Consider the following 26,790-nt stretch of genomic DNA (forward strand, 5'->3'; position numbering starts at 1 on the left):
GGGGGTACAGGAAGATTTAAAAACCATAAACCCATTGCCATTGAGCTGAATCCAACTCATAGCAACCCTATAGGACAGAGTAGAACTGAACCATAGGGTTTCCAAGGATTAGCCGGTAGATTCTAACTGCGGACCTTTTTGTTAGTAGGTGAACTCTTAACCCCTGTGCCACCAGGGCCCTGTAACAAGATAAGCAAATGTTAATGAGCAATTGCAGAGATCCCTTACTATAGCAGAGAAATCTCAGAAGAGAATGGTTAGGAATGATCTAAAACATAGGCATGTCAAGTAAATCCAAATATGAGAGCATTAAATAATAAGTGTCTTGTATTGTTTGCCCAGATCTTCCTAGAAATACAGTCTATTGCAAAGCTTCCTCCTGTGACCCTTTTTTTTATCTTTTAAACAGTTCAAGGTTTTGGTTTAGTACTTAAAAATCCCAATACTTTGTTCATCAAAGCTGTTTGTTTCCAGTAGCTGTTCTTGTAAAAGCAGTGATCAAAATGTTTTCAGAAATGATTTCAAGGAGAACGTGTTCCTAAAAGAACTGCGAGTAAGCTTGATCACCATGTAATTGGTAGTTAGTATCCCAGTATTTATTTTTTTGGCTGAATCAGGAAGCAAAAAAAGTCAAGAAGGTCTGATAGGTAGATCTAGGTATCCAGTAGATTTCCTGGGCCAAGCAAAGAATGCTTGGGTAATTCACTCTCTTTAACTTTTTCATCCTAAGGAACAGAGTCTTGGTTTGTAGAGAAGGATTCCTATTGGTCTTCTTATTCTGAAAGCCAAATCATGATATTTCCAGCCTTTGATTCTGGAGCCACTCAGCCCCTCAGAGAGTGTTTCTGGCTCTTGTTCTCCATGGTATCCATTTGAACTGCTCTTAGTCCACCTAGGCTTCAGTTGCGGTCAGAAAAGATATTATTTCCATCAGCTCTTGGGACACTTGTGTCCCAAACAAGTGAGACTATTTCGTAGGAAAGTTAAGAAGTAATGTGAAATTTTCCTAGAAAAATAAGGATTTTTCTTGGAAGTAAAAAATTCTCTTCTTTGAAATCGATAAGAGACATGCTAAAAGGGATTTTTGGAGAAGGCTGTGATAATGACCAGGTGAGTACCAGGCATGTAGTGATAATTTGAAGGAGCAGGACACCACTGGCACCCTTGCTTATTGCTGCCTCCGTTAGTCAAACCTGGAGTCACAAACATCTTGCAACAAACCTCGTTCAAACAATCTCTTTAAAAACCAGATGGTGAGCCGTTCTTGCTGTAGATGAGATGGCACTGAGAGTGCTTTGGATGCAGGTGCTTCAACTTAACGCTGGCTTCAAACAAATTGCCCTGGTTCTAAGAAAGCTAGGGCTTCGAAATGGTTCAAGCTTGTTCAGTCATGGCAGATGAAGTGAAAGCGGAACAGACCCAGATTTTTACTAGTTGGGCGATCCAGAACAATAACTGGAATGAGAAAAATTATGGGTCAAAGCCCTGGAATGAGAGACTCAGAAGAGGTATAGTGAACCCTTTCAGGAGCCTGACACCTGAGATTGGATTATCGGCAGGACTGTGAAGAGTCGCACACATTCAGAGCAGCGCAGTCGGCCACCATCTTTGAGCGGGGCACTGCTGTTTCCAACTCTGCTCGAAATCCCACAGGCAAGAGATTTGGTTGCTATGCAGTGCATACGCTGCCCTTGTTTTCTAAGAGGGAGATTAGGTTTCTAGCAGGGCTTCGACCTGCAGTTTTTCCCGTTCTAATTATTCCAGTTCACCCAAATTTTAAAAATTCATGTTTGTTGCAATTTCGCTTCCTCAGCCATGAATGAACCAGGAAGAACCAGTTCAAATTCCTGGAGAAAACTGAGTGTACATGTTAGGAAGGGCAGTGTGGTTTAGTGGTAGAATTCTCACCTTCCATGCAGGAGACCCAAGTTCAATTCCTGTCCAATGCAGCTCACCACCCATGTGTCAGTGGAGGCTTGCGTGTTGGTATGATGCTGAACAGGTTTCAATGCGCTTCCAGAATAAGACAGACTAGGAAGAAAGGCCGGGCAATCTACGTCCAAAAATCAGCCAATGAAAACCCTTCTGATCACAATGGTCTGATCTGCAGCCAATCAAGCTGATGGTGCAGCACTGGGCAGTGTTTCATTCTGTTGTTCGTGGGATTGCCATGAGTTAGGGGCTGACTTGATAGCCGCTAACAACATTCATGTGGGAAGATTAATAAAAACAAGAACTAAATCCATATTTAGAAACATGAGGTAGAGAACATCAGGCTTACTGATGATGCCACTAGGCCATATAACATCTCTAAGACAATTATAGAAGGCTTCTGAACATTTTATATTCAGCAACTCCCCAACTAGAGCATATTAATTGTAGATCTGAATTAAACAAAAGGAGGGAGTGAATTCTCCCTGAGGCTTGAGGGAAATGTTTTGTTCATTTTACTTTTTCATTGTTATATCGCCTTCTTCTGATGCTGAGTAGGGTGTAGAGAAGGGGCAGGGGCAATGCTGATGGAGAGTGCAAAGAGACAGGAAGCAGATATGTCTTTGGCAATTTATGCAGAGTTTTTAAGTAAGTCTAATTCATGATAGACACTCAGCATTAGTTTTATTATTTCTAGACTTCCTTCTGCATTACCCATCTCTTGGTTATTTCTTGCATCATCATTAGGGAATGAGTGAGGGATAGTGAGTGAGGTCCTAAGTAAGTAAGGGAATCCTGTGGCAAAAGAGTATAAAGGATTACTTTCTACGGTTTTAATTGCAGAAATGTACTAAAAGACCACAGCCCTTTATCTGAAACCCTTGGGGCCAAGTGTGTTTCAAAATTCAGAATCTTTGCATTTTAGAAAGAGAGTATAGCACAGACACTGTATATTATGTATCCTCCCCAGCAGGATCGGAACAGAGTTCTGTGATCTATAACATTAACATTATTTACTCCAAGTGGGGTAAATTTTAAATAGCTTCTCATCACTTCAAGTAAGGTCATGACACCAAATGCATTTTGGAACCAAACCTAAAAAAGAAAATTTAGGATGTTCAGAACTTTCTGGATTTTAGAATTGTGTATAAAGGATGGTAAAACCCACTGCCTTCGAGTCCGTTCCGACTCATAGTGATCCTACAGGGCAGAGTAGATCTGCCCTATAGAGTTTCCAAGGAGCACCTGGTGGATTTGAACTGCCGACCTTTTAGTTAGCAGCAGTAGCTCTTAACTAATACGCCACCAGGGTTTCCATAAAGAGTGGTAGATCTTGTAAATCACATCATGAGTTAGAGTTTCATGAGTTGTTCTTGGAATCCAATTGGTGCTTATGAAAAAAATATGTGTTTCAAATCACCAACAAAACAAAGTTTTAGAGCACAGTCCATTTGTCATTTGGGGACTTACTGTATTAATAAAAATAATTGAGAGTCACATTTTTGAACTGCATACAGAGCCAATGTACATATATTCATATGCTCTCCCAATATATGGTACTTCTTTGTTCCTTACCAGAATTCAAGTCTTCATGATATATTCTCTCTCTCTCTTTTATCTTACCTATATCCTTGTTAATTCCTCTTTTTTCTAAAAAAAATAGTTAGTTTGCCCTAGATTTTCTGCAGATGACACTTACTCTGGGTAGTTAGCAGTTTTAATCAGGCCAAGTAGATGAAGTATGGACACCACAAGGATTTCAGTCTTATGGGATCCAAGCAATTTTTAAGAAACATATAAAGCATTTTTTTCGAAATTGATAGAGGGATTAAAAAAAAAAAAAAAACCCTCAAAATTGTGTGACACAATTAAAATAGTGGAGATAGAATCTTGGCAAAATCACTAAGCAAAATCAAAGTTTTTTTTTTTTTTTTTAGGAAAGCTAGTACCAGTAACATAAATGAAGTATTTTGCTTAAACATAAAGAAACCTCAAATGTGTAGGAAAACCTGAAAATACATTAAAAGCAAAAATAGTTAAACTTAAAAGCTGTTGAGATGGGAGACTAGGTGATAAATAACTGCAAGTGGGTTGTCACTAGGAATTCCAATGGCATACAAAATGGTTAATAAGTGGATTGCACTTCAAATTTAACAGCCTTAGGGATATGATAACACTAAGAGCTGTCTTTGGAAAACCTGTCAGAATAAAAAAACCTGTCAAGCTTTACTCTTCTGTGGGTTCCTTGTATCAGAGGTCAAATGAGGCCATTGTAAATCTTTTTACTACATCTGAGAAAACGCAGAAAACATGGAAGTGCGTTGTCCCCAGATTCTAATGTCATATCAGCCACAGGGCATGGCATGATTTCTTCTGCACTCTGTCACCTTGTGCCCCTTGGTCTCTGGGGGTCGTCTTTAAATAGCCAAATGAAAAGGAGAGAAATGCTTTTTCCTGTGTCCGTAAATGTGTTTTTCTTGATCCTCCAATTTTCATTACTTAGGTGGCTATAGATCGCAACATGCTATAAAATCCTTCAACCTCTTTGGACAGCTATGTCTTGTATTGGTGACATTGCATGAAATTCCTTTAAATGTCTGTGTTAGGATAGGTGGGCAAGAAGTTCTGACCAGGATTGGGAAAACATAACCAAAATGTGATGGCAATCCTCAGCTTCTTAGCATTTATTTAGAGCAGAAATATTAAATATAACCTTTATTTTAAAATGTTTTATCTGCTACTCCCTGCCACTCTTCCAAACAAACAATTAAAAAAAAAATTTAAATTTTAAATGGAAAAGTTACCCAGTCACTCGGTCATCTCTGTGATAAATTTTGGATCCGATTTCGACTAGCCCCAAAGAGATGATGATTTACATTATTTTTAAGACTTCCTTTTTACCTTTTAATGACTGTTGCCTCTTGCTGCTCATGTTTGCTCTGATACCCTTTGGAAAGCACTGTGTTCTGCAGAGCATGTGTACTTCTTTGCTGAAAAGTGCAGCACACTCAACATTGCAGTGATTTTTTTTTTTTTTCTTCTTCTTTGCTGAGAACAGAGGTGAAAACCCCAGTGGATTCAAGTATCCACTTGATAGGCTCAGTCTCTCTTAATCGGCCCGTAATGGAGCTAATGGCTGTTTGTCATCCTTGGAGATATAAATTTCCTGGCGGTGTCTCCTGCAGACAGTGCATGAAGTATGCTCTGTGTGCCAGCAAGGGCTGATAGTCAGCAGCAGGGCAGGGTGCTTCATTAGACAGGAGAAGAGGAGCCGGCGCTTCCCAGCTGCCAGGCTGCAGAGCTCTCCTCGCCACTCCTGAGACATGGACAATGCCGGTAGGTGAAACAAGCCCGAATTCCTCCTAGCTGCTGGGTTTGTTTGCAGTCTGCATCCTTTGCTGCAGCAGGTTTGCCGATTCATTCGTTTCCGTCCTGCACTTAAACGATGGAGCCCGGGAGACGCGTAATGTGTTAACCCCACCGCGTTGTCCACAAGGCAATTGCTGTTTGCTTTGAAGTTTAGGAATTGGGGTCGCAGATTGTAATTCCAAATCCCCCTTTGTGAAGGCTACACTGCTATTTTATTTAGGCTGCAGAGAGAGGGGTATGTGATCCTTTTGTGCTCAGAACAGTGGGTGAAAAATACATATAGTTTCTGAAAAAACACTATTACTGAGGGATGGCAAAAGGTAGATGGAGTTCATGCCAAGGAGCCAAGCAGCACGCACCGTGTAACAGCCTAAGAAGAATTCTTGCTTCTGATGCTTTTGTCTTCACCTTAGGAAGCAATGTTGAAAATCTCTTAGTACTCTCTGCAATTTTAATTTCAGAGTACAGACATTAGTGCACCTTTTACAAATGCGTTTGTTTTTAATATCGTGACAGCTGGACAAGCATGACTGCTGAAGTATTGTAATGTCAGTTAAATGGTTAGCATAGCGTTACTTCTCACGTGAAACTTTTTTCCTTTTGTCACTTTCTGTATTGAACTTTTAGAGGTTACGCTCGGTGGTATTACTCCACATTTCAGTCTTCTCGACTCTAAATGCAGAAATTTCCCAAATGTGGTCTGGGTTCTCCCGTCTCCTGACACTCATCCGTTCACTGACTCAGCTGGCACCACTTCTGCTGTGATGCCCTCCAGTGCTTTGAGACACATCATTTAAGACACAGGCAACACAGTAAGACCACCCGTTTTTAGTAAAACGTCTTTATTGATGAGATTGAGCTATTTCTGTCCTCAGTGCAGGTAGCATAAATGAGCTAAGATTTTGAAGGCACAGTGTTTTGGATTCTTTTATTAAATAATTTGCTAGGAATAAAACTCTGAAATTATTTTGTCTTTGACATTGAAGGCACTGAGATAAGTGGGAAGAATATAATATTAGGGATAAAGATTGTAAGGTTGTGAAAGAAGTATGAAGGAAAAGGTGTGTGTGTGTAGCTGCAGAAAGAGAAGGCTGAATTGATGCATGCATTATACCCCCCCCCCATTTTGGTCATTAAAAAAATATGCTATAGGGCTGGTCATAAAAGCATGTAGAAATGATATTTCATGACAAGGCACAATTTCAAGATCAACCCAAAGACAGCAATAGAGTGGGTAAAATAAATGCATGTATACATAAAATAGAATCCCTAATTTAGCCTCGTTTAAAACTTCTGCCACCCACAATTAATTATACCAATGTCCTGGCAGAATTATCACTTTAATTCAAGTAAAAGCCTCCTTAACTGACTCATGTATTTATTTAAAGGCCATTTAAAAAAAAGAAAGAAAGAAACTACTGTAACAGCCTTTTCAGTAGGTTTAAAAATGCTAGGGGTTATGATCTCTTTTTTTGGTTAACTATAGCTTTGGGGGATATGTGTTTTCAAAATTTGTAGTTAATATTTGTGTATGTCATTAAGTACCGTTAATAAAATACTTCTGCTCCTGGCAAGTTTAAGAATATTTATACAATGTTTAGAGTGGCTTTTAAAGCAACCATCTCTTTATCATTTTAAATTTTAGATGTAATCTCAAATATACGTAAGTATACTTTTGAACTGAAGGATAGGTTTTTAAATTACAATATTTGATAATTTCAGAAATAATGTCTTTCTTATAATGAGTGACTACTGTCAGTGATCACTTTTTATGGTATTATACTTTTTCCTAAAAGGATTTATTTTGATGATGTAAGTAGCCTTCTTTTAACAGGGAAATCTAAACATCCATTATACATACACATACACACACACACTTCAATAAATTGTATTGACAACAAAGCATTTAAGATAATACTAGTACTAGTGGCCAAAAAAGCAAGCAAAAAAGATCTGAAATGTCTTTAACGTTATACCAAGAGACCCAATTAACTTGGAGCTCTGTGATTTCTTCGATTTAATTTAAACAAGATAATCATGTTGAATTTCTGCCTAAATTTTTCTAATGAGAATTGGGGTTAGGCACTGAAGATCAGAGCCTAGCGGTTTAGTGCTGTGCACCAGTCCAAACGATTGGATCATCAGTGCCAACGAGCCAGGCCTTCTTCCGGCAAGGCTTTCTGTGTCAGGGTCTGGATAATTGTTAGGCAGAAACACAGCAGTGGGTACACACAATCTGAGGACCTCCGATTTACTCAAATCACACCAAATGGCACATCGGAGACATTCTTATATAGTTTCTATTATTGACAAGGAAGGAAGGATGAACAGCCTGGGCCGATGGCTGTTTCGGTGTGCATGTGTGCATTTCAGCAGTCATGCCATTGTGGGTCTGTCCATCCTCAGCAGCAAAGAGCTGACATTTCTACTATCTCTAAGAAGGAAGCATCTCTTCCTCATAATTGCTGGCTTATGTATTCCTTTAAAAGCTCTTTTCCTGGAATAACAATAAAATATTTATTACACAGTGTGTGTGGAATATGTCAGGGCAGTTTTAACAATATCTAACCTTTTCTTCTTCTTTTTTTTTGTCATATGACTAATTCTTCTTGTAAGTTGTATAACCACTCAGATGAATGGTCCTTATGAAAATAAACCTATGATGACAACTATAGCCCAAGGTATTCTGCCAGTGCATGTGTGTCTCCATCTAACCTTGATCAAGTGCTGCTCATGGTTGGGTTGTGCAAAGAGTTGCTGAAGCAAAGTTGGTTAGTGGTGTGGGATTAATGTCTAGCAAGCACTGCTTTGTATTTGTAATTGCACATTCTACATGAGCAGAGTATTATCAAAAGTTGTGCAGCACTTATTGGGCTAATTTTTCCTTGCTTGAGATCACGATACTTTAGTTACAGAGCGTGGACCATAAAGGCTACACCTATTTGGAGGGGAGGGGGCAGATTCCAGGAGACCTGTACCTTCTATCCTGCTAGCTCAAAGGCTTTTGACCCTTGATGTACAATCACCGAATTTGAGAAGTTCACAGTCTACCAGCTCCTGCAAAAGAGGCTAGAGGGTTATTTGGGAGCCAGAGTGAGGTAATGTCTTGTAATGGATTAAGAGCATGAGCTAAAGTGAGATAAACTCTAGCTCCACCACCTGCTATCCCAGTGACCCTGAACAAGTTATTTGAACTCCGTATGCATTACTTTCCTTATCTGTAAGTGGAGATAATGACTGTACCTATCTCACAGGATTGGTATAGAGAGTAAATAAGATAATACCTGCAAAGCTTTTGGTACAATGGCTGGAATATAGTAATAATTCAATGCATGCTGTTTAAAGAACCATTAAAAAATGAAGCCAGATTGCTTCATGAACAGATTTATGCTCTAGCAGATACCTCTGGAAGCAGTGCAGGTGATGGGGTAGAAAGGTAAGCAGTTAAAAGCAATGATATCGGTCATGCGGCTGTTCTAAGAGGGCAGTTGGAAATTGATGTGGCTGGTGCAATGGAGATGGAATTGAGAGATGGATTAGATATGGGTCAAGCAGAGCACAGTGAGTAGATATGGACCCAGAGGGAATGTCAAAGAAGACCTTTAAGATTTCTGGCTTGAGACTCGAAGACAATAGTTTGTTGTCCTTACTAGGGAACACAAGGGGAGTTTTAGGGGAAAGATAATGAGTTCCATCTTGAAATTGTTGCATTTGAAATACCTTCTTTGTTGCATGCTAGCCATGGTAGCTATTTACTGATGGCTTTTTAATCCACTAAAAGGTACACACACACACACACACACAGAGAAAATTCCTTATTAACCACAGATTTGAGATAATAAAGGGTGTTTGTTACATCAAAAATTAAAAAACCTTTTCTGTTTTACCTATGCTTAATTTAGCTCAGCTCAGTAAACCAAACAAAGGCTAAGGCTTCCCTGCCTCCACAGAGCCTGTGGGAGATTCTTTGGGATGGTATAGAGAAAAGAGACTTTCCATTGCTCCGTCTTTCAACACAGATGGAGATAAGACCAGGCCCAGAGAAACATGCTCCTAAGCACTGAAATAATTTGGGTAAAGACCAGGCTGCTGCATAAAACAATGAAAACGCACAGACATTTCGTTACAAGCTGGTACAAAGCTTTTACAGGAGAATCTACCTTAGCAGTGCGTGATGCCATGGCAAAGTTCTTGAACAACTTTAAAGGGAGAAGTGAAAGATTAAAAAATCTAATGAAGCAGGTTTTTTATGTAAGTGTATCTGTTTTGAAAGTGGATGTTTTCTAGAACATCTATAAACTGTATGTATTTGATGCCATTTAAGTTTTTTTCTAATCTCTACTTTCTGTGAGACCTTGGCCTATCTGTAATTTTATTAACCATAACCATACTTTTAGAAACATAATAACTTATATACACATGCACATACACACACACAAAAGAAGCATATATTTATATATATAATGTATATAAAAAACCAGTCAATTCCAACTCATGGCAACCGTATGGGTGTCAGAGTAGAACTATGCTCCATAGGGTTTTCAGTGGCTAATATTTTGGAAGTAGACCACCAGGCTTTTCTTCTGAGGTGACTCTGGGTGGACTCAAACCATCAACTTTTTGGTTAACAGTGAGCACACTGGCCATTTGCACCATCCAGGAACTCCCAATATGTGTATAATCTATCCTTTATTTATATACACATGTGTGGACTATTTGGGAGCTTATCAGCCTTGATGTAGGGAATGCAATATTGCTACCTCTTCCAACAAACTTAATGAAAATTTAGAGCAGATTTTCTTTTTAACTGAAAAAAAGAAATTCATTCTTATCCTCTGAATTGCCCCTTATATTGTAAAAATATTTACGATTGAATATTTTATTAACTACAAAGTAAATAATTACCATATTTTCCTTCGAACTTTTTGTCAAGCCCGTTGTGCTGGTACAGCATTTTAAGGTTTATCAAATAAGTATTTCTAAGAGTACCTGGGATTCATGTGAAAATACTGTTCTAAGTGAAAGATTAAAATATGATGAATGATCTGCCTTTTGGAACATCTGTTTTCAGAATGTCAGTATTATCATAGAAATCACAGTTCTTTAAACAGAAATGCAAAAAGTAATGATAGGCCCACGTAAAAAAGTGGCACTAAATTTTATTCTTAGTCTCTAATAGTAGAGCAACTTTAGCCTCCTGGGAGTAAACCAACAGTCATGGTTCAAGAGTGTACAGGAGCAGAACAAAGTATTTCTAGAACATCTGATTTTTTTTTTTTAAGATCAGTGGAATTTGTTCTGTTTTTCTTGTTGCAACTGCTCATCTTTCTAAAAGCAAAAAGAATTCTGATTTTTCCATATCCATAAGGTAAAATAGGAATGCTGGTCAAATGGCTTGAGTCAGAAAGAACTATAGGAAAAAGATATGGAGATCCCTCAAGAATGTATTTTGGTGGCAGAAAGGGGACATCAGTAATCCAGCATTTTCGAAATTATGTGCCATTGTGTATTAAATTCCTCAGGATATTAAGGAATTTTTCCCCAACAAAGAATTTAGTGTTCAGTCTATTTGAGAACTGCAGAATTAAACAGGTTTTTTAACAGGCTAAAAAATTAGAGTATAATTTCTGTGCTGATATTTTTTATGAATTCCCCACATGGAATATCCCAGAAACCCAGTGCCGTCGAGTCGAATGTACAATGCGGCATTTCCTAATCATGTGAATCACGGACTCTTCAGGGCACTTGCCTCTTTACAGGGCAAGTAATTCAGATTCGGGAATCACTGTTAAAATCCCATCATTCTCATTTTTGCTTTACCTTTTCCACTAACTTTTCCTCTCCTGAACTCCTTTCAGCTTCCTGCTCCCTAATATAAGAAGCCATTTTGGGGAACTGGAAGAAACTATTCATTCATTCCTCTAAAAACCAGTGCTGAATTGTTTAGGAATTAAATACCTTCATCCTCTATGTCCAGGTTGTCTCCTCCTCTTGTTCCTTGTTTCTAGCCTTTGGGGCATCTCATTGAACACTAGGTTCAACGGAAGATAAAGAAGAGAAGGAAAGGGAGTGAGGACTTAAACCTGCTTTGCAAAGGGCTTGGATTCAGTTACTTCTGTGAGATTATGGTTGTTGTTAGGGGCCGTCAAGTTGGTTCCGACTCATAGCCACCCTATGCACAACAGCATGAAACACTAACTGGTCCTATACCATCCTCACAATTGTTGCTATGCTTGACGCCATTGTTGCAGCCACTGTGTCAATAAATCTCACTGAGGGTCTTCCTCTCTTTTGCTGACCATCTGCTTTACCAAGCAGGATGTCCTTCTTCAGGGACTGATCCCTCTTAATAACCTGTCTAAAGTATGTGAGATGCAGTCTCACCATCCTTGCTTCTAAGGAGCATTCTGGTTGTACTTCGTCCAAGACAGATTTGTTCATTCTTTTGGCAGCCCATGGTATATTCAGTATTCTTCCCCAACACCACAATTCAAAAGCGCCAATTCTTCTTTGGTCTTGCTTATTCATTGTCCAGCTTTCACATGCATATGACGTGATTGAAAACACCATGGCTCAAATCAGGCGCTCCCTAGTTCTCAAGGTGACATCTTTGGTGTCTTCTAAATTTCTTGGCATAGATGAGTGAACACTTCCAGCACTGCATCTGTTTGTTCAAACATCTCAATCGGTATTCCTTCAATTTCCAGAGCCTTGTTTTTCGCCCAGTGCTGTCAGTGCAGCTTCAGTACCGTGGGTTCCTGATCATATGTTACCTCCTGAAATGTTAGAACGTCGACCAATTGTTTTTGGTATAGTTACTCTGTGTATTCCTTCCGTCTTCTTTTGATGCTTCCTACGTTGTTTAATATTTTCCCCATAGAATCCTGCAGTATTGCAACTTGATGCTTAATTCTTTTCTTCAGTTCTTTCAGCTTGAGAAGTGGTGAGCGTGTTCTTCCCATTTGGTTTTCTATCTCCAGGACTTTGCATATGTCATCATGATACTTTGTCTTCTCAAGCTGCCCTTTGAAATCTTGTGTTCAGCTCTTTTACTTATCTTTTTTTTCCTTTTGCTTTAGCTGCTTGATGTTCAAGAGCAAGTTTCAGAATCTTTTCTGAAATCCGTTTAGGTCTTTTTTTTCTTTCCTGTCTTTTTAATGACCTCTTGCTTTTTTCATGTATGATGTCCTTGATGTCATCCCACAAGTCATCTGGTCTTCTTCGGTCATTAGTGTTCAATGGATCAAATTTATTCGTGAGGTGGTCTCTAAATGCAGGTAGGCTATACTCAAGGTCATTTTTCGGCTCTCGTAAACTTATTCTAATTTTCTTCAGTTTTGATTGAACTTGCAGACGAGTAATGGATGGTCTGATCCACAGTTGCCCCCTGGCCTTGCTCTGACTGATGATATTGAGCTTTTCCTTCGTCCCTTTCCATAGATGTAGTCGATTTGATTCCTGTGTATTCCAATTGGCGAGGTCCATGTGTATAGTCACTGTTTATGCTGGTGCAAAAAGGTATTTGCAAAGAAGAAGTCGTTGATCTTGCAAAATTTAATCATGGAATCTCCAGCATTGTTTCTATCACCAAGGCCGTATTTTCCAACTACCAATCATTCTTTGTTTCCAGCTTTCACATTCCAATCACCAGTAATTATCAGTGCATGCTCATTAATTTCAGACCGCAGAAGTTGGTAAAAATCTTCAATGTCTTTATCTGTGGCCTTAGTTGTTGGTGTGTAAATTTGAATAATAGTCATATTAATGGTCTTCCTCATAGACGTATCAATACTGTCCTATCACTGACAGCATTGTACTTCAGGATAGATCTTGAAATGTTCTTTTTGATGATGAATGCAATGCCATTCCTCTTCAAGTTGTCATTCCCGTCATAGTAGACCATATGTTTATCCTATTCAAAATGACCAATACCAGTCCATTTCAGCTCACTAATGCCTAGGATATTGATGTTTATGCATTCCATTTCATTTTTGACGATTTCCAATTTTCCTAGATTCATACTTTATACATTCCAGGTTCTGATTATTAATGGATGTTTGCAGCTGTTTCTTCTCATTTTGAGTCGTGTCACATCAGCAAATGAAGGTCCCAAAAGCTTGACTCCATCCACTTCATTAAGGTCAACTGTACTTTGAGGAGGCAGCTCTCCCCCAGTTGTATTTTGAGTGCCTTCCAACTTGAGGGGCTCATCTTCCAGCACTATCTCAGACAATGTTCCACTGCTATTCACAAGGTTTTCTTTGGCTAATTCTTTTCAGAAGTAGACTGCTGGGTCCTTCTTCCTAGTCTGTCTTAGTCTGGAAGCTCAGCTGAAACCTGTCCTTCATGGGTGACCCTGCTGGTATCTGAATACTGGTGGCATAGATTCCAGCATGATAGCAACACACAAGCCCCCACAGTAGGACAAACTGACAGATGTATGAGGGATCTGTGAGATTAGGAGTAATATATAGATCCATGTACTAAACTAATATTTCACATGGATTATTAAAAACTGACGATATGAGATTTTATATGTAAAAAGTTAATTTCAAACTTCTACTTTATAAATCAGGCACAAAGAACCTATATACTTTTCCTTACCCATTGCTGTTGAGTCGATTCTGATTCATAGCGACCCTATAGGACAGGGTAGAATTGCCCCATAGGGTTCCCAATGAGTAGCTGGTAGATTTGAACTGCTTTGGCTAACAGCCCAACACTTAACCACTGGCAAATCATATTTAAATGTTAAATGTTTTGAAAGAAAGAAAGCTAACTTTTTTTGAATGCCTATTTTATCCTAGGCATCAAGTATTTTATACATGTTACATCATTACTGAGGAGCCCTGGCTGCTAATTGAAAGGTGAGCAGTTCGAACCCACCAGTTGCTCTGTGGGAGAAAGATGTGGCAGTGTGCTTCTGTAAAGATTACAGCCTTGGAAAGTCTATGGGGCAGTTCTACGCTGTCCTATATGGTTGCCATGAGTTGGAATCAACTCAACAGCAATGGGTTTACATCATTACCACTTGCAATCACCCTATAGGTAAATACTATTTTTCCCGAGTTACGCAACTAAGAGCTCACAATAAATAAACCTGAATCCAGCTCTTTTCACAATAGGTAACTTCAACCCAGCCTTTTCTGTGTTGCTGTATTGCCTTGAGAATGAGAATCCTTTGTCTTTGTATCTTCTGCAACAGAAAGAGCAATGCCTAGGCTGTAGTAGGCATATAATGTTGTTGTTAGCTGCCGTCGAGGCAGCCCCGACTCATGGCAGCCCCGTGCACAGCGAAACCAAATGTTGCCTGGTCCTGCGCCGCCCCCGTGATCAGTTGCAGATTAGACCATTGTGATCCAGAAGGTTTTCATTGGCTGAGTTTCAGAAGTAGGTCGCCCGGCCTCTTTTCCTAATTTGTCTTAGCGTGGAAGCTCAGCTGAAACTTGTTTAGCGTCACAACAACATGCAAGCCTCCACTGACAGACGGTGGTGGCTGAGCAGGAGGCAGATTGGCTGGGAATCAAACCGGGGTCTCCTGCGTGGAAGGCAAGAATTCTACCACTGAAAAATGTAATAAATGTTTTAAAATTAAATTGAATATGCCATTTAATTAATTTAGAGCAATTTTTCTAAAAAGAAATGCATTTTTAAATCTCAGTGTCAAAGATGAATTATCTGAATACGCTATTAAATAGAAGCTAGTGTATGGGTAAGAAAAAATCTGATTGTGAAGTGTTTTATAAACATTCATACATTTATGACAATTTGTAAAATAGAGTGCTTTGTAGAGAATAGGGTCCACCTGTGATGTCTATTACCGTCATAATAAATTATTCGAACATTTTTATTTGAAAGATGTGATAATATTAGGGCCACTAACAGAAGTTATGAAAATAGGCACACAATTTTTTTAATGATATTTAAATAAGATACAGATATGCCATTCTGAAACATGGAAGAATTTTACTATTTCCCTTGTCTTCTTCTAAAGAGACCAAGGTTTGAGGGGGAAATTACAGATTAACAGGGCCTTTATCTCTTTTCCATCGCACCCGTGTGTTAATAGGTTTTTCACCCACAGCGCTAATACATGACGTTCTACATAGATCTGTTCAAACTTGATATTATTCTGTGAATACAACGTTTGAAAACTATGCTGTGAAACAATAATCTCATCCGTATAAATTTTTATATGTATGTCAAGGGAAGACATAGTTTCAAAGAGAGTTTAGTAGGTTTTTCTACATTTTGATATTAAGTATCTGCTGAAATATTTTGATAGTTATGCATAATTCTTTTATAGAAGATGATTCCCCAACATCAGATACCTAAAAAAAAAAACCAAAATTGCATTATGATTTCCTTACATAAACTGTTTAGTTCCAAACACAGTCATGCGTTAACATCCACAATACGTTCTGTGATATAGGGACGTTATGTGACTTGGACGTTGTGTGAACAACATATTATATACAGTATAGAGTTCACCCTGAGGCTTGGTTGGTGGAAGCGATCTTTCGTCCTGGCGGAGAGCACTTCCCACACATTGAGTGTGTGTCACAGTCGGTTCTCTGCATGAGTAGGTTGAACCCCAAAGGCCAGAATCTTGATATTTGTGTGACCTTATTACCAGAAGGACATAGCCAAGATGATCGTGAGCCTGGCTATCACTGCCATCATCAGGTGCAAAGTTCAGAGAAGGGCCCTGTCCCGGAGGCCAGCACACAGCAGGCTCTGGATGCTCCACAGTTCTGGGTTACCAAACTTTAAAGGTAGTTTGTGCCCCAGGATGGGAGCCATGCAGGGATTAAAATGGAAGCACTGTCTTGAACCCTGTTCTTATAGGTCTTGCTTCTACCCCCTGGGTTAAGAATGATGGGGTGGGTTTTGTTTTGTTTTTTTTCCTGTGTTAAATGTTTGCAAACATGAATTTAAAGAGTTCTAATAAAGAATCAAATTTCTCTCTCACTATATATATATGACCACAGACATATACGTGGTTGGACGTTGCCTGAATGGACATTATGCAGAACATGACTTTATTTCATTTTATAACTATATAGTGAGTAAATTATGCTTCATTACTGTTTGGGCTTTAGAATCATGATTTCCTTTCTTATACCTGAATTATTGAGTCCTGGCAATTTTTAGACTTCAACAAGTTTGAGGTTCAAATCCTGTCATTCGTTGCTATTAGTAACTGTACTTGTTTACCCTTGTTTCTCGTTATTGCCCATGTATCCTCTACTTCCGTCGGTCTGCTCTACTCTCTATTCTACATACACAAAGGTGTGTGTATTCCCCTTCCTTGCCCTTGTTCTTGGTGTGCTTCTCACCTGGAATGCCACCTTTTCCTCATCCTTCATTCTTTCATCCAAATGCTGAGAAATGCCCCCTGGTCACCCACTATGTATTAGGCATTGTGCTTGTTAGTGTGGATACAAGTGGACAAGATAGGACCTCTGCCATCATGGGCCTTCACTCTGGCAGAGAAATCACCAAGTTCATTATGAATAAAAAAGATACATGGCAAGTTAAAAACTGATATTTGGCTAGAGAATGAAGTTGGAGTGGAGGGCTTAGACTGGGTAGTCAGGAGAATACTGCCTGAGGAGGTGACATGCAGACCAAGGCCTAAGGAGTAGAAAGGAATTAGCCACGTGAGAGCCAGGGGAAAGTGTCTCAAGGAGAATGACCAGCAAACCCACAGACTGGAGGTAAAAAAGGGGTTGAGATGTTTGAGGCTGAAAAGCAAGGCCAGTGGTTCCAGAGACTGGTGAGGGGGAAGAGAAAGGGTAGCAGAGTAGGGTGAGGGGCTGCAGCCAAACATGAAGGGCCCCGAAGTTTGACTTCTCCCAGGCTCTCAGGATCCTTTGAAGGGTTTTAAATGAACAAATCAGTCTTAGAAAAACTACAACCAGAACGGTCCTTTGAAGCGGGGATGGAGAGACTTCCAACTAGCTTACTTTGGACACGTCATCAGGAAAGACCAATGACTAGAAAAGGACATCATGTTTGGTAGAAAGTCAGTGAAAACAAGGGAAATGCCTAATGAGATGGATTGAGACAATAGCCACAATGATGGGCTCAAACATACCAATGATCGTAATGAAAGCACAAAGCCAGGCAACATTGCATTCTGTTGTACATAAAGTCACCATGAGTTGGCACTAACTCCACCACATCTAACAACAACAAATGCAGAGGCGTGACTAACATGACTGATAATTTCAAGCCGTGAAAATGGGAAGAAAGAACTGGAGAGAGGCAAGGTGGAAGCTCCGAAGAATGAAATCCACCTAAAAGGCTCCCGATTGAGGGTGGTGACAATGGGCATGGAGAGAAGGAAACTGACTTAAATCTCACCTCTGTTTCAAGGCCCGGTACCTACCTCACCTGAGGAAATCTTCCCAACAGGTCTCCAAGCCTTGCCTTCTGCCGGGGCTAGTAGAACTCACCACACAGTTTTGCACTTAATGGTGCTGTATGGGAGATTACTCTCCATTTGAGTCTTTTCCTCCCAGTCAGATTTTAAGAATCTTGAAGACAGATGCCACGGCATACGCATCTCTTATACCCTCCAAGGAGTTAGAGTGGTGGTTCTCAACCCTAGCCCCCATTAGAATCACCTGGAGAGCTTTGAAAAAATGCCAATCCCTGGGCCCCACCCTGGACAAATTAAACCAGAGTCCCCAGAGAGGGGTTCAGACATTGATATTTATTTAAAAGCTAAACCCTGGTGGTGTAGGGAAACCCTGATGGCGTAGTGGTTAAGTGCTATGGCTGCTAACCAAAGGGTCAGCAGTTCGAATCTGCCAGGCACTCCTTGGAAACTCTATGGGGCAGTTCTACCCTGTCCTATAGGGTCGCTATGAGTCGGAATCGACTCGACGGCACTGGGTTTGGTTTTGGTTTTGGTCTCCTGGATATTCTAATGGACAGCCAGGTGAAAACCACTGTTACAGACGCTCAGTAAATACTTAATTTAACAGAATTAAGTAGCCACTCTCTCTCTCCCTCTTTCTTCCTCCCTCCCTCTCTCTCTCTCTCTCCCTTTCCCTCCTTCTCTCTTCTTCTCTCACCTGTCTTTCTCCCTCCGCCTACAATGAGCAGGCCAGTATAACTGAGGATTTGTGCTTGGGAATTAATCTGCTTCCAGACAGAATTTGAGGCTGTGAGAGTGAATTAGACCTGCAAGGAGAGAAGTGAAAGAATAGAGCAGAAATGAAAGAATGCCTCTTGAAAACATACCAGCATATGACCAAAGTGAACAGGATTTTCTGTAATTCATCCTTTTGGGGTATGTGACCAGTTCAAAGGAAGTGGTTATGGGGAGGCTTAGTCGCCCGCTTCCTGTCAGGAAGGTTGTTTTCCACTCCAATACCTCCTGAGTAAATTAAGGATCAACAGTGAAGATTCATCACAGTGGGAAAAACTATTTCTGGTGAGACCTTACGTGTGAATTTTAACTAGTAAGAGATGCTAACCATCCCTTGTCAAGTTTTATATCATAGAAGAAGTACGTTACTAAGCTCCAAATAGCACTGCTGTGATTTACTCATCACCAACTGTGTATCTTTACCAAGTGGCTGGGTCAGAGCCACTATTAGAACCGGTGCTATATTTGCTGTAGTCATGTGACTCACCACAGGTGTCCTGCTTTTTAGTGATAGAGAAGTAGGTCTGGTTCTGTTTTATACTCCCTCTCTAAACACACACATGCACACACACCACCAAAATGAGCTTCAGATCACTTTGATATGATACCAAAAGAAAAAAAAAAACCTTTGCCATCGAGGCAATTCCAACTTATAGTGACCCTACAGGACAGAGCCCCATAGGGTTTCCAAGGAGCGACTGGTAGATTCGAACTGCCAACCTTTTGGTTAGCAGCTGAGCTTTTAACCACTGTGCCACCAGGGCATATTAAAGCATAGGGCTATTTGATAATTTATTTTTCTGGTGTTTTGGTTTAAAAAAGGTGCTTTTTACAGCAAACTGGATACATGTCTTTTAACAAAAACAATAAGGTTCAGTAAAGCCATGTTTTATAATATTTGACTTAACTATCTCATACAGCTGTGAGGATCACTTGAGAAAGTGTAAGTGACAGAGGATTTAAACTCAGCATCTAGTATTGGGAGAAGGCCCCAGGGGTTAGCACCAGAGGCTGCAGGGGCTCCTCATCCTGGTTTCACCAGCAGCATCACTTGTGCACTGATGTTCCTCACCTTCCGCCCTAACTGCCCTTCCTGTTCCACCTAGCCACTTCTCCTTCCTCTCTTTCACTCGTGCACCCCCTGTTCTGGCCACTCTGTACTTGTCAATGTACCTCATACACACACATGCTTGAAACATGCTGATCCTTCTACAAGGAAGGCTCTGGCTGTTCTCTTCGTCCCCCATCATCATCTTGAAAAGCCTCCTCATTGTATAAGACCCAGCTCAAGGTGCCGTCTGTGAAATCTTTTGCAGCCTTCTGTGTAGTTAGTGCTGTCCCTCCTCTCCCTCAGAGATCGCTCTCCTACCCCTATTATAGCAAGTGTCAGGGCTGCTGCCAAGTGTCTGCCTCTTCAACTGGACCACATGCTCCTCAAGGGCAGGGACATGTCGTCTTTGTGAGCTTAACACCTAGGGCAGTGCTTGGCAGAAGATACATGTTCTGTAAGAGCGCAAATGAATAAATTAGTTGAAATAAATCTGAGGTGTGCCATTACTTTTTATTGTGCCGTTACTTACATAGAAATTAGGAATTAATTTTTATTGGCCAGTTGAATGATGTGGCCATATGTCCCTTAAGACAAGCTTGTTGTTAGTTGCCTTCGAGTCAACACCGGCTTATGATAGTGACTCCATGTACAACAAAACATACCCTTGCTCTTGGCTCAGCTGTCTTCATAGTTGTTATGATGTCAAAGTCTATTGTTGTAGCCACTGTGTATTTTGCGAGTCATCTTATCTAGTAGACTTCCAGCACTCTATCAGATAATATTATGGTTTGATCCATAGGGTTTTTATCAGCTAATTTTTAGAAGTAGATCATCACACTTTTCTTCTTAGCCTGGAAGCTCTGCTGAAACCTGTCCACTATGGGTGTCCCTGCTGGTTTTTGAAATACCGGTAACACGGCTTCCAGTATCACAGCAATATGCAGGCCACCACAGTACAACAAACTACAGACAGGTAGTGTCTTAAGTGAGGAGGCCATCAGAATCATTTGTGGAATTAAAAAGATTTTTTTTAAATGTGTATATATAAAACATATATTGTTGATAGGTGCCATCGAGTTGGTACTGACTCATAGTGACCCTATGTACAACAGAAGGAAGCACTGCCCAGTCCTGTGCCATCCTCACAATAGTTATGCTTCAGCCCATTGTTGCAGCTACTGTGTCAGTTCTTCTTATTGAGGGAGGTCCTCTTTTTCACTGACCGTCTACTTATTAAGCACGATGTTTTTCTCCAGGGACTGATTCCTCCTGATAACGTCCCAAGTACGTAAGACATAATCTCGCCATCCTTGCTTCTAAGAAGCATTCTGGTTGTACTTCTTCCAAGAGAGATTTGTTCATTCTTTTGGCGGAACATGGTATATTCAATATTCTTCGCCAACATCACAATTCAAAGGCATCAATTCTTCTTTAGTCTTCCTTATTCATAGTTGAGCTTTTGCATGCATATAAGGCAATTAAAAACACCATGGCTTGGGTCATGCGTGCCTTAGTCTTCAAGGTGACATCTTTGCTTTTCAACACTTTAAGAGGTCTTTTGCAGGAGATTTGCCCAATGCAATGTGTCTTTTAATTTCTTGACTGATGCTTCCATGGGTGTTGATTGTGGATCCAAGTAAAATGAAACTCTTGACAACTTCAGTCTTTTCTCCGGTTGTCATGATGTTGCTTATTGGTCCAGTTGTGAGGATTTTTGTTTTCTTTATGTTGAGGCGTAAACTCCATACTGAAGGCTGGGGTCTTTGATATTCACCAGTAAGTGCTTCAAGTCCTCTTCACTTTCAGCAAGCAAGGTTGTGTAATCTGCATAACACAGGTTGTTAATGAGTCTTCCTCCAATCCTGATGCCCCGTTCTTCTTCATATAGCCCAGCTTCTAGGATTATTTGCTCAGCATACAGATTGAAAAAGTATGGTGAAAGGATACAACCCTGACACACACCTTCCTGACTTTAAACCACGCAGTATCCCCTTTTTCTGTTCAAATGACTGCCTCTTGATCTCTGTACAGGTTCCTCATGAATACAATTAAGTGTTCTGGAATCCCCATTCTTCCCAATGTTGTCCATAATTTGTTAAGATCCACATAGTGAAATGCCTTTTCGTAGTGAACAAAAGAGAAGTAAACATCTTTCTGATATTCTGTTTTCAGCCATATATGTATAGATATATATCATAGATTGAATTGTGCCCCCCAAAAATATGTGTCAACTTGGTTAGACCATAATTCCTAGTAATGTGTGGTTGTCCTTCATTTTGTGATTGTAATTTTATGTTAAAGAGGCTTAGGGTGGGATTGTAACACTTTTTCTAAGGTGTTTCTCTGGGATGTGGCCTGCACCAACTTTTATCTTACAAGAGAAAAGGCAAGGGAAGTGAGCCAAGAGGAGGTACCTCATACCACCAAGAAAGCAATGCCGAGAGTGGAGAGCATCCTTTGGGACCCGGGGTCCCAGCACAGAGAAGCTCCTGCTCTGAAGGAAGATTGATGAGAAGGCTGACAGAGAGAGAAAGTCTTCCTCTGGGTCTGACACCCTGAGTTTGGACTTTTAGCCCACTTTACTGTGAGGAAATAAATTTCTCTTTGTTAAAGCCATCCACTTGTGGTATTTCTGTTACAGTAGCACTAGATAACTAAGACAATATAGTATGTAAAGAGAGAAAGAAAGAGCCATTCCAGATGCACAGATTCCCACACCAGACCCACTAATTCAGAATCTCCCATGGGTGAAAGAGGTAACTACATTTTAAAAAAATGATTCATGTGGGATTCCACTGCACACCGCTGGTGAGACCCATTGTCAGCCTAAGGGACATGTAATGAAGCCACTCAAAGTGGTTTTCCACTGCTTTTTTAATAACACTGTGTGTTATTAAGATAGCTGTTTGTTGCCCGTATGAAAGCATATTAATCATAAAGATCTTGTGCCATTTAGAAAAGCACTCCAGTATGTCCTGTTGCAGGCCTGTGTTGACCTGCATATGAAAGAATATCCCTCACTGATTCTCCTACCTAGGAGTGGTACTGAACTCTGTTTCTCTTCATCCGTTTACTGTGGAGTAGTACTCACTAGGTGTTATATGATTCATTAACTGTTGTTATTAGTTGACGTCAAGTTGGCTCTGACTCATCACAACCCCATGTACAACAAAATGAAATGTTGCCCAGTCTTGTGCCGTTTTCATAATCATTGATATACTCAAGTCCATCGTTGCAGTCACTGCATATTTTCAGTGCCTTCCAACCTAGGGATTTCATCTTCCAACACCGTACTGGGCAGTATTCTGTTGTGATCCATATGGTTTTCATTTTCAGAAGTAGATCTTCATTTTCAGAAGAAGATCTCCAGGCCTTTCTTCCTAGTCGGTCTTAATCTGGAAGCTCTGCTGATACTTGTCCACCATGGGCAATCCTGCTGGCATTTGAAATACCAACGAGATAGTTCCCAGCATCATAGCAACACACAAGCCACCATAGTACGACAAACTGACAGGCACGTGGTGGTCATTAACTGAGAACTGCTTAAAACTTTGCCAGTCCAAACTGCCTTTATCACCTGCTGCTTACCTCTGTTTGTATTTTATAAATTTGGATGGTATTTATTTAGTAATGGACATTGGCAACCATCCGTTTTTAAAAGCAGCTTAATTTAGAGCATTTTTAATAAAAGGGAAGATTGCCAACCCTGACCTTTGAGAACGATCAGCATGAAATAAAGAGTGAAAATATTTTAGGTTTCCTGGGGATGTGAGGCTTTAGTAGCCATCATGCTGTCCTATGGGATTTACAGAACAGATGTCAATGCGTGGAGCCAACCTGGCTTCTCAAATAATAAGCATTTTAGGACATTCATTAAGCTACGGGTCACTTCTTGAAATTAAGGAAGTTAAAAGACGTGTTTAAATAACACAGCAAGACTGTGCCTCTAGATGAAAACAGCCAGATAGTTGAAAATTACAGCCAGCTTTGTCTTTAAAATCCAGACTTCATGGAAAACCAGAAGCTCTGTAACATACATTTAGAATGAAGCACCACCTTTAACTTCTAAATTTCCTGGCTTATGTCAGTTTTTTGTTGCAACTCCTGTAAACAATGGTATCTCTTATACTGACAGACATGTGCTTTGCCCCTAGCGGTTCCAGGGAAGGGTTCCATGTAGCCTCAAAACTATAAAAACTCCTAATGTACTTTTGGGAACCTGGGTTATTTTAAAACACAACTAGGTCCCACAAAACTATGTTTTACATGCAAGGCTAGAATGCTTTAGGATGCTGTAGATACTTTAATAATATCCCCCTCATCTTCAAAAATGCTTACAAATATAGCTCATTTCTCACAGTTCTCCAATGAATTATGCAAACACTCCAAATGATCAGTTCTGCTTTTGCAAATACGAACCTAAGGCAGAGAAGTTTATTATTATTTTTTTCAGAGAGCAGCCTCATGCACAGCTTAACTGCACGTGGAAAATGTTGCACTAACGTATAAAATGTATGTCTAGTATATGCTTGGCCATTTGCCAACCCATGAGGCACGGGCTATGCCAAATCTGATTCCTATTGACTTTTACGCAGAAGGAAAGTCAAACATGATTTAGCCTTTAGGGTACATGCTATATTGTTTTTCAGGGAAATGTGGTTATATTTGTCCTGGCTGCAAAGGCTTTCTCAGGGGAGGACAGCCAAATGGCTTTGGTCACAGTATCCACGGAACACAACCATCCCAGTCCTTTAACTTGAAGCTGTCTGTAGTAGGCTATGCAGTCAGGTGATCAGGGCATGGACATCTGCTGGAAACTCTAGTAGAGGCTTATCAAGTAGCGGATGAAACATGTGAATGGGCTGTGTTTCTATGGCAGGTGAGCAGCAGATGGGAGGACAGTATAGACCCCCAGGAAAGAGCAAGAGTAGAATGTTTAGGAAAGCCCTGGTATTTTCACACAGAGATTAAGCATGGAGATCCAGTTCCTGAATAGGCACTTGAGTGTTGGGTAGGGAATTTGAACAGATTAGAGACCAATGCAGATGCCTAGTTGACGGACCAGGCCAGCAGGAGACACAAGGAAGACTGCATGAGCTTTATTCTGGCATATTTGATTCGGCATGAGTTGACAGCAAAGAAAGCTCAGGAGGGCATGGATGAGTTCTCCTGCACCCAGAGCCCTCTCAGGCCCTCTCAGTGCAGAAGGGCAGCTGGTTGACATAATTACAGTGTCTCTCTAGAACACTTCAAGACACAGGAAGCAAGCAGTTATGAGGAAGCTCACTCCTTCAACCACCAACACTTTGTTTTAATTTATATTTTGAATGAGAACAATTCTTAGATTACAGCTCTTTCTTAAAATATATCATAAATTTACTTACTTTCTCAGATTGAACATACTCTAACATTTGGAATATTGTGGAACAGTGCAAAGAGACTAGTCTCAGAGTCAGAAAAGAAGGATGCAGTTCCTGGCTCTGCCTCTTCCCTCTGCTGGCATGAGGCCTTGGGCGTATCTGGGGTCTCACTTTCCTCATCTATATGATGGGGTTGATTATACTCACTCTAAACCAAAAACTAAACTGGTTGCTGCCACCCTGACTCATGGCGACCCCATGTGCATCAGAGTAGAACTGTTCTCTGTAGAATTTTCAATGGCTAATTTTCAGAAGCAGATCACCAGGCCTTTCTTCTGAGGTCCCTCTGGGTGGACTCTAGCCACCAGCCTTTGAGTTAGCAGCCAAATGTACCAAAGCAGTGGGCTCATGGATCGCCTACATGAATTTTGAATCTTTATGAATGTTAACTCATTTGATGCTCACAGCTGTGTCACAAGATGGTCATGAGTTCCCCAGGCTCAGCCTGCTCTTCATTCTTTTTTTGCTCTTTGTACCTTCAGACCAGCTGCTGCCACTTTTTGCTGTGGTCAGTGCACTTGGTTCTGGCAGCTCCCATTTCCTTCCCTTTTCATGTGCTGTTCCTTATGTTTTATGGTCTGGGGAACCAGATAATCCAGACTTATCCTTTTGTCCAAAATAATAATACACAGACCCCAAATGAGGGCCTGAGTAGTTTTCCTGTGATTCAAGTGTTTGGATTTGAGTTCATGATTTTTTTTTTTCCCCTTTATTTGGACTAAGTAGCAGATCAGTTTATTTCCTAGTCCTTGACATAAATGAGGTGGACAGCTAGGTGACGTCTTATAAAGTGACCTCATCATCCTGATTAAAAATCTCCCATGGCTCCTGCCCACTCCCTCAAGGGTGAAATGAAAATTCCTTAGGATATCACACAAAGCTGTTGCCTGCTTAGCTGCCATCTGTGTTACCAGCATCATCACCCCCCTCTGGTCCCACAGCCCCAGGCCCAAGCACACCAGACTCTTCGCCTTGCCCCAAATATTGCGTGTTCTTGCTTCTCTGTCTTGCTACATGCTACTGTCAACCAGGAAACCCTAGTGGCATAGTGATTAAGTGTTACAGCTGCTAACCAAAAGGTCAGCAGTTCGAATCCAACAGGTGCTCCTTGGAAGCTCTATGGGGCAGTTCTACTCTGTCCTATAGGATTGCTATGAGTCGGAACTGACTCGATGGCAGTGGGTTTGGTTTGGTTTATTCTCAGCCTCTACAGTTGCTTCCCCATTCTTCACCTGGTGAATTCCTGCATGTCTTTTGGGAAGTGTAGCACCTTCTCCTGGAGCCCTGGTGGAGCAGTGGTTGAGCTACAGCTGCTAACCAAAAGCTCAGCAGTTCGAATCTACCAACCAATCCTTGGAAACCTTATGGTGCAGTTATACTCTGTCCTATAGGATCACTATGAGTTGGAAACAACCTGACGGCAACGGTTTGTGTGTGTGCGTGTGTGTGTTTTAGCTCCTTCCCTACTCCCAGTGCAGGGCAGATCATACCTCAGGCTTTCCTGGCAAAACATACTGTTGTGTTCATTGATCCTTCACATCCAGCCTCCCCACTAGCCAGGAAACTTCTCAGGCAAAGTTATGCTTTCCATAAGGCCTAGTACAGTTTATAAAACCAAAAAACAAACAAACCTATTGCCGTCAAGTCGATTCCGACTCATAGCGACCATAAAGAACAGAGTAGAACTGCTCCATAGGGTTTCCAGGGAGCAACTGGTGGATTCAAACTGCTGACCTTTGGGTTAGCAGCCAGGTTCTTAACCACTACACCACCAGGGCTCCAGTACAGTATATGATACACCAAAAAAAAAAAACCAAACCTGTTTCCATGGGGTCAATTCCAACCCATAGTGACCC

General features: G+C 40.6%; 1 protein-coding gene across 4 annotated transcripts in view; it reads left to right on the forward strand.

Annotated features, from left to right (window-relative positions):
• The window catches only part of PHACTR2 (phosphatase and actin regulator 2), a 337,195-nt gene that overhangs the window by 84,256 nt on the left and 226,149 nt on the right, over positions 1 to 26,790 (forward strand). Inside the window, exon 1 of one of the 4 annotated variants that reach the window (XM_049902612.1) lies at positions 4,697 to 5,268. The exons of the other annotated variants lie outside the window; for them this stretch is intronic. Coding sequence (XP_049758569.1) covers positions 5,256 to 5,268 — 13 coding nt within the window. The 5' untranslated portion in view covers positions 4,697 to 5,255. Of the gene's footprint in view, positions 1 to 4,696; positions 5,269 to 26,790 lie in introns of those variants that run through there. 4 annotated transcript variants of the gene reach the window in all.

This window comes from Elephas maximus, chromosome 1 (assembly GCF_024166365.1).
Source record: "Elephas maximus indicus isolate mEleMax1 chromosome 1, mEleMax1 primary haplotype, whole genome shotgun sequence".
Classification (NCBI taxonomy): domain Eukaryota; kingdom Metazoa; phylum Chordata; class Mammalia; order Proboscidea; family Elephantidae; genus Elephas; species Elephas maximus.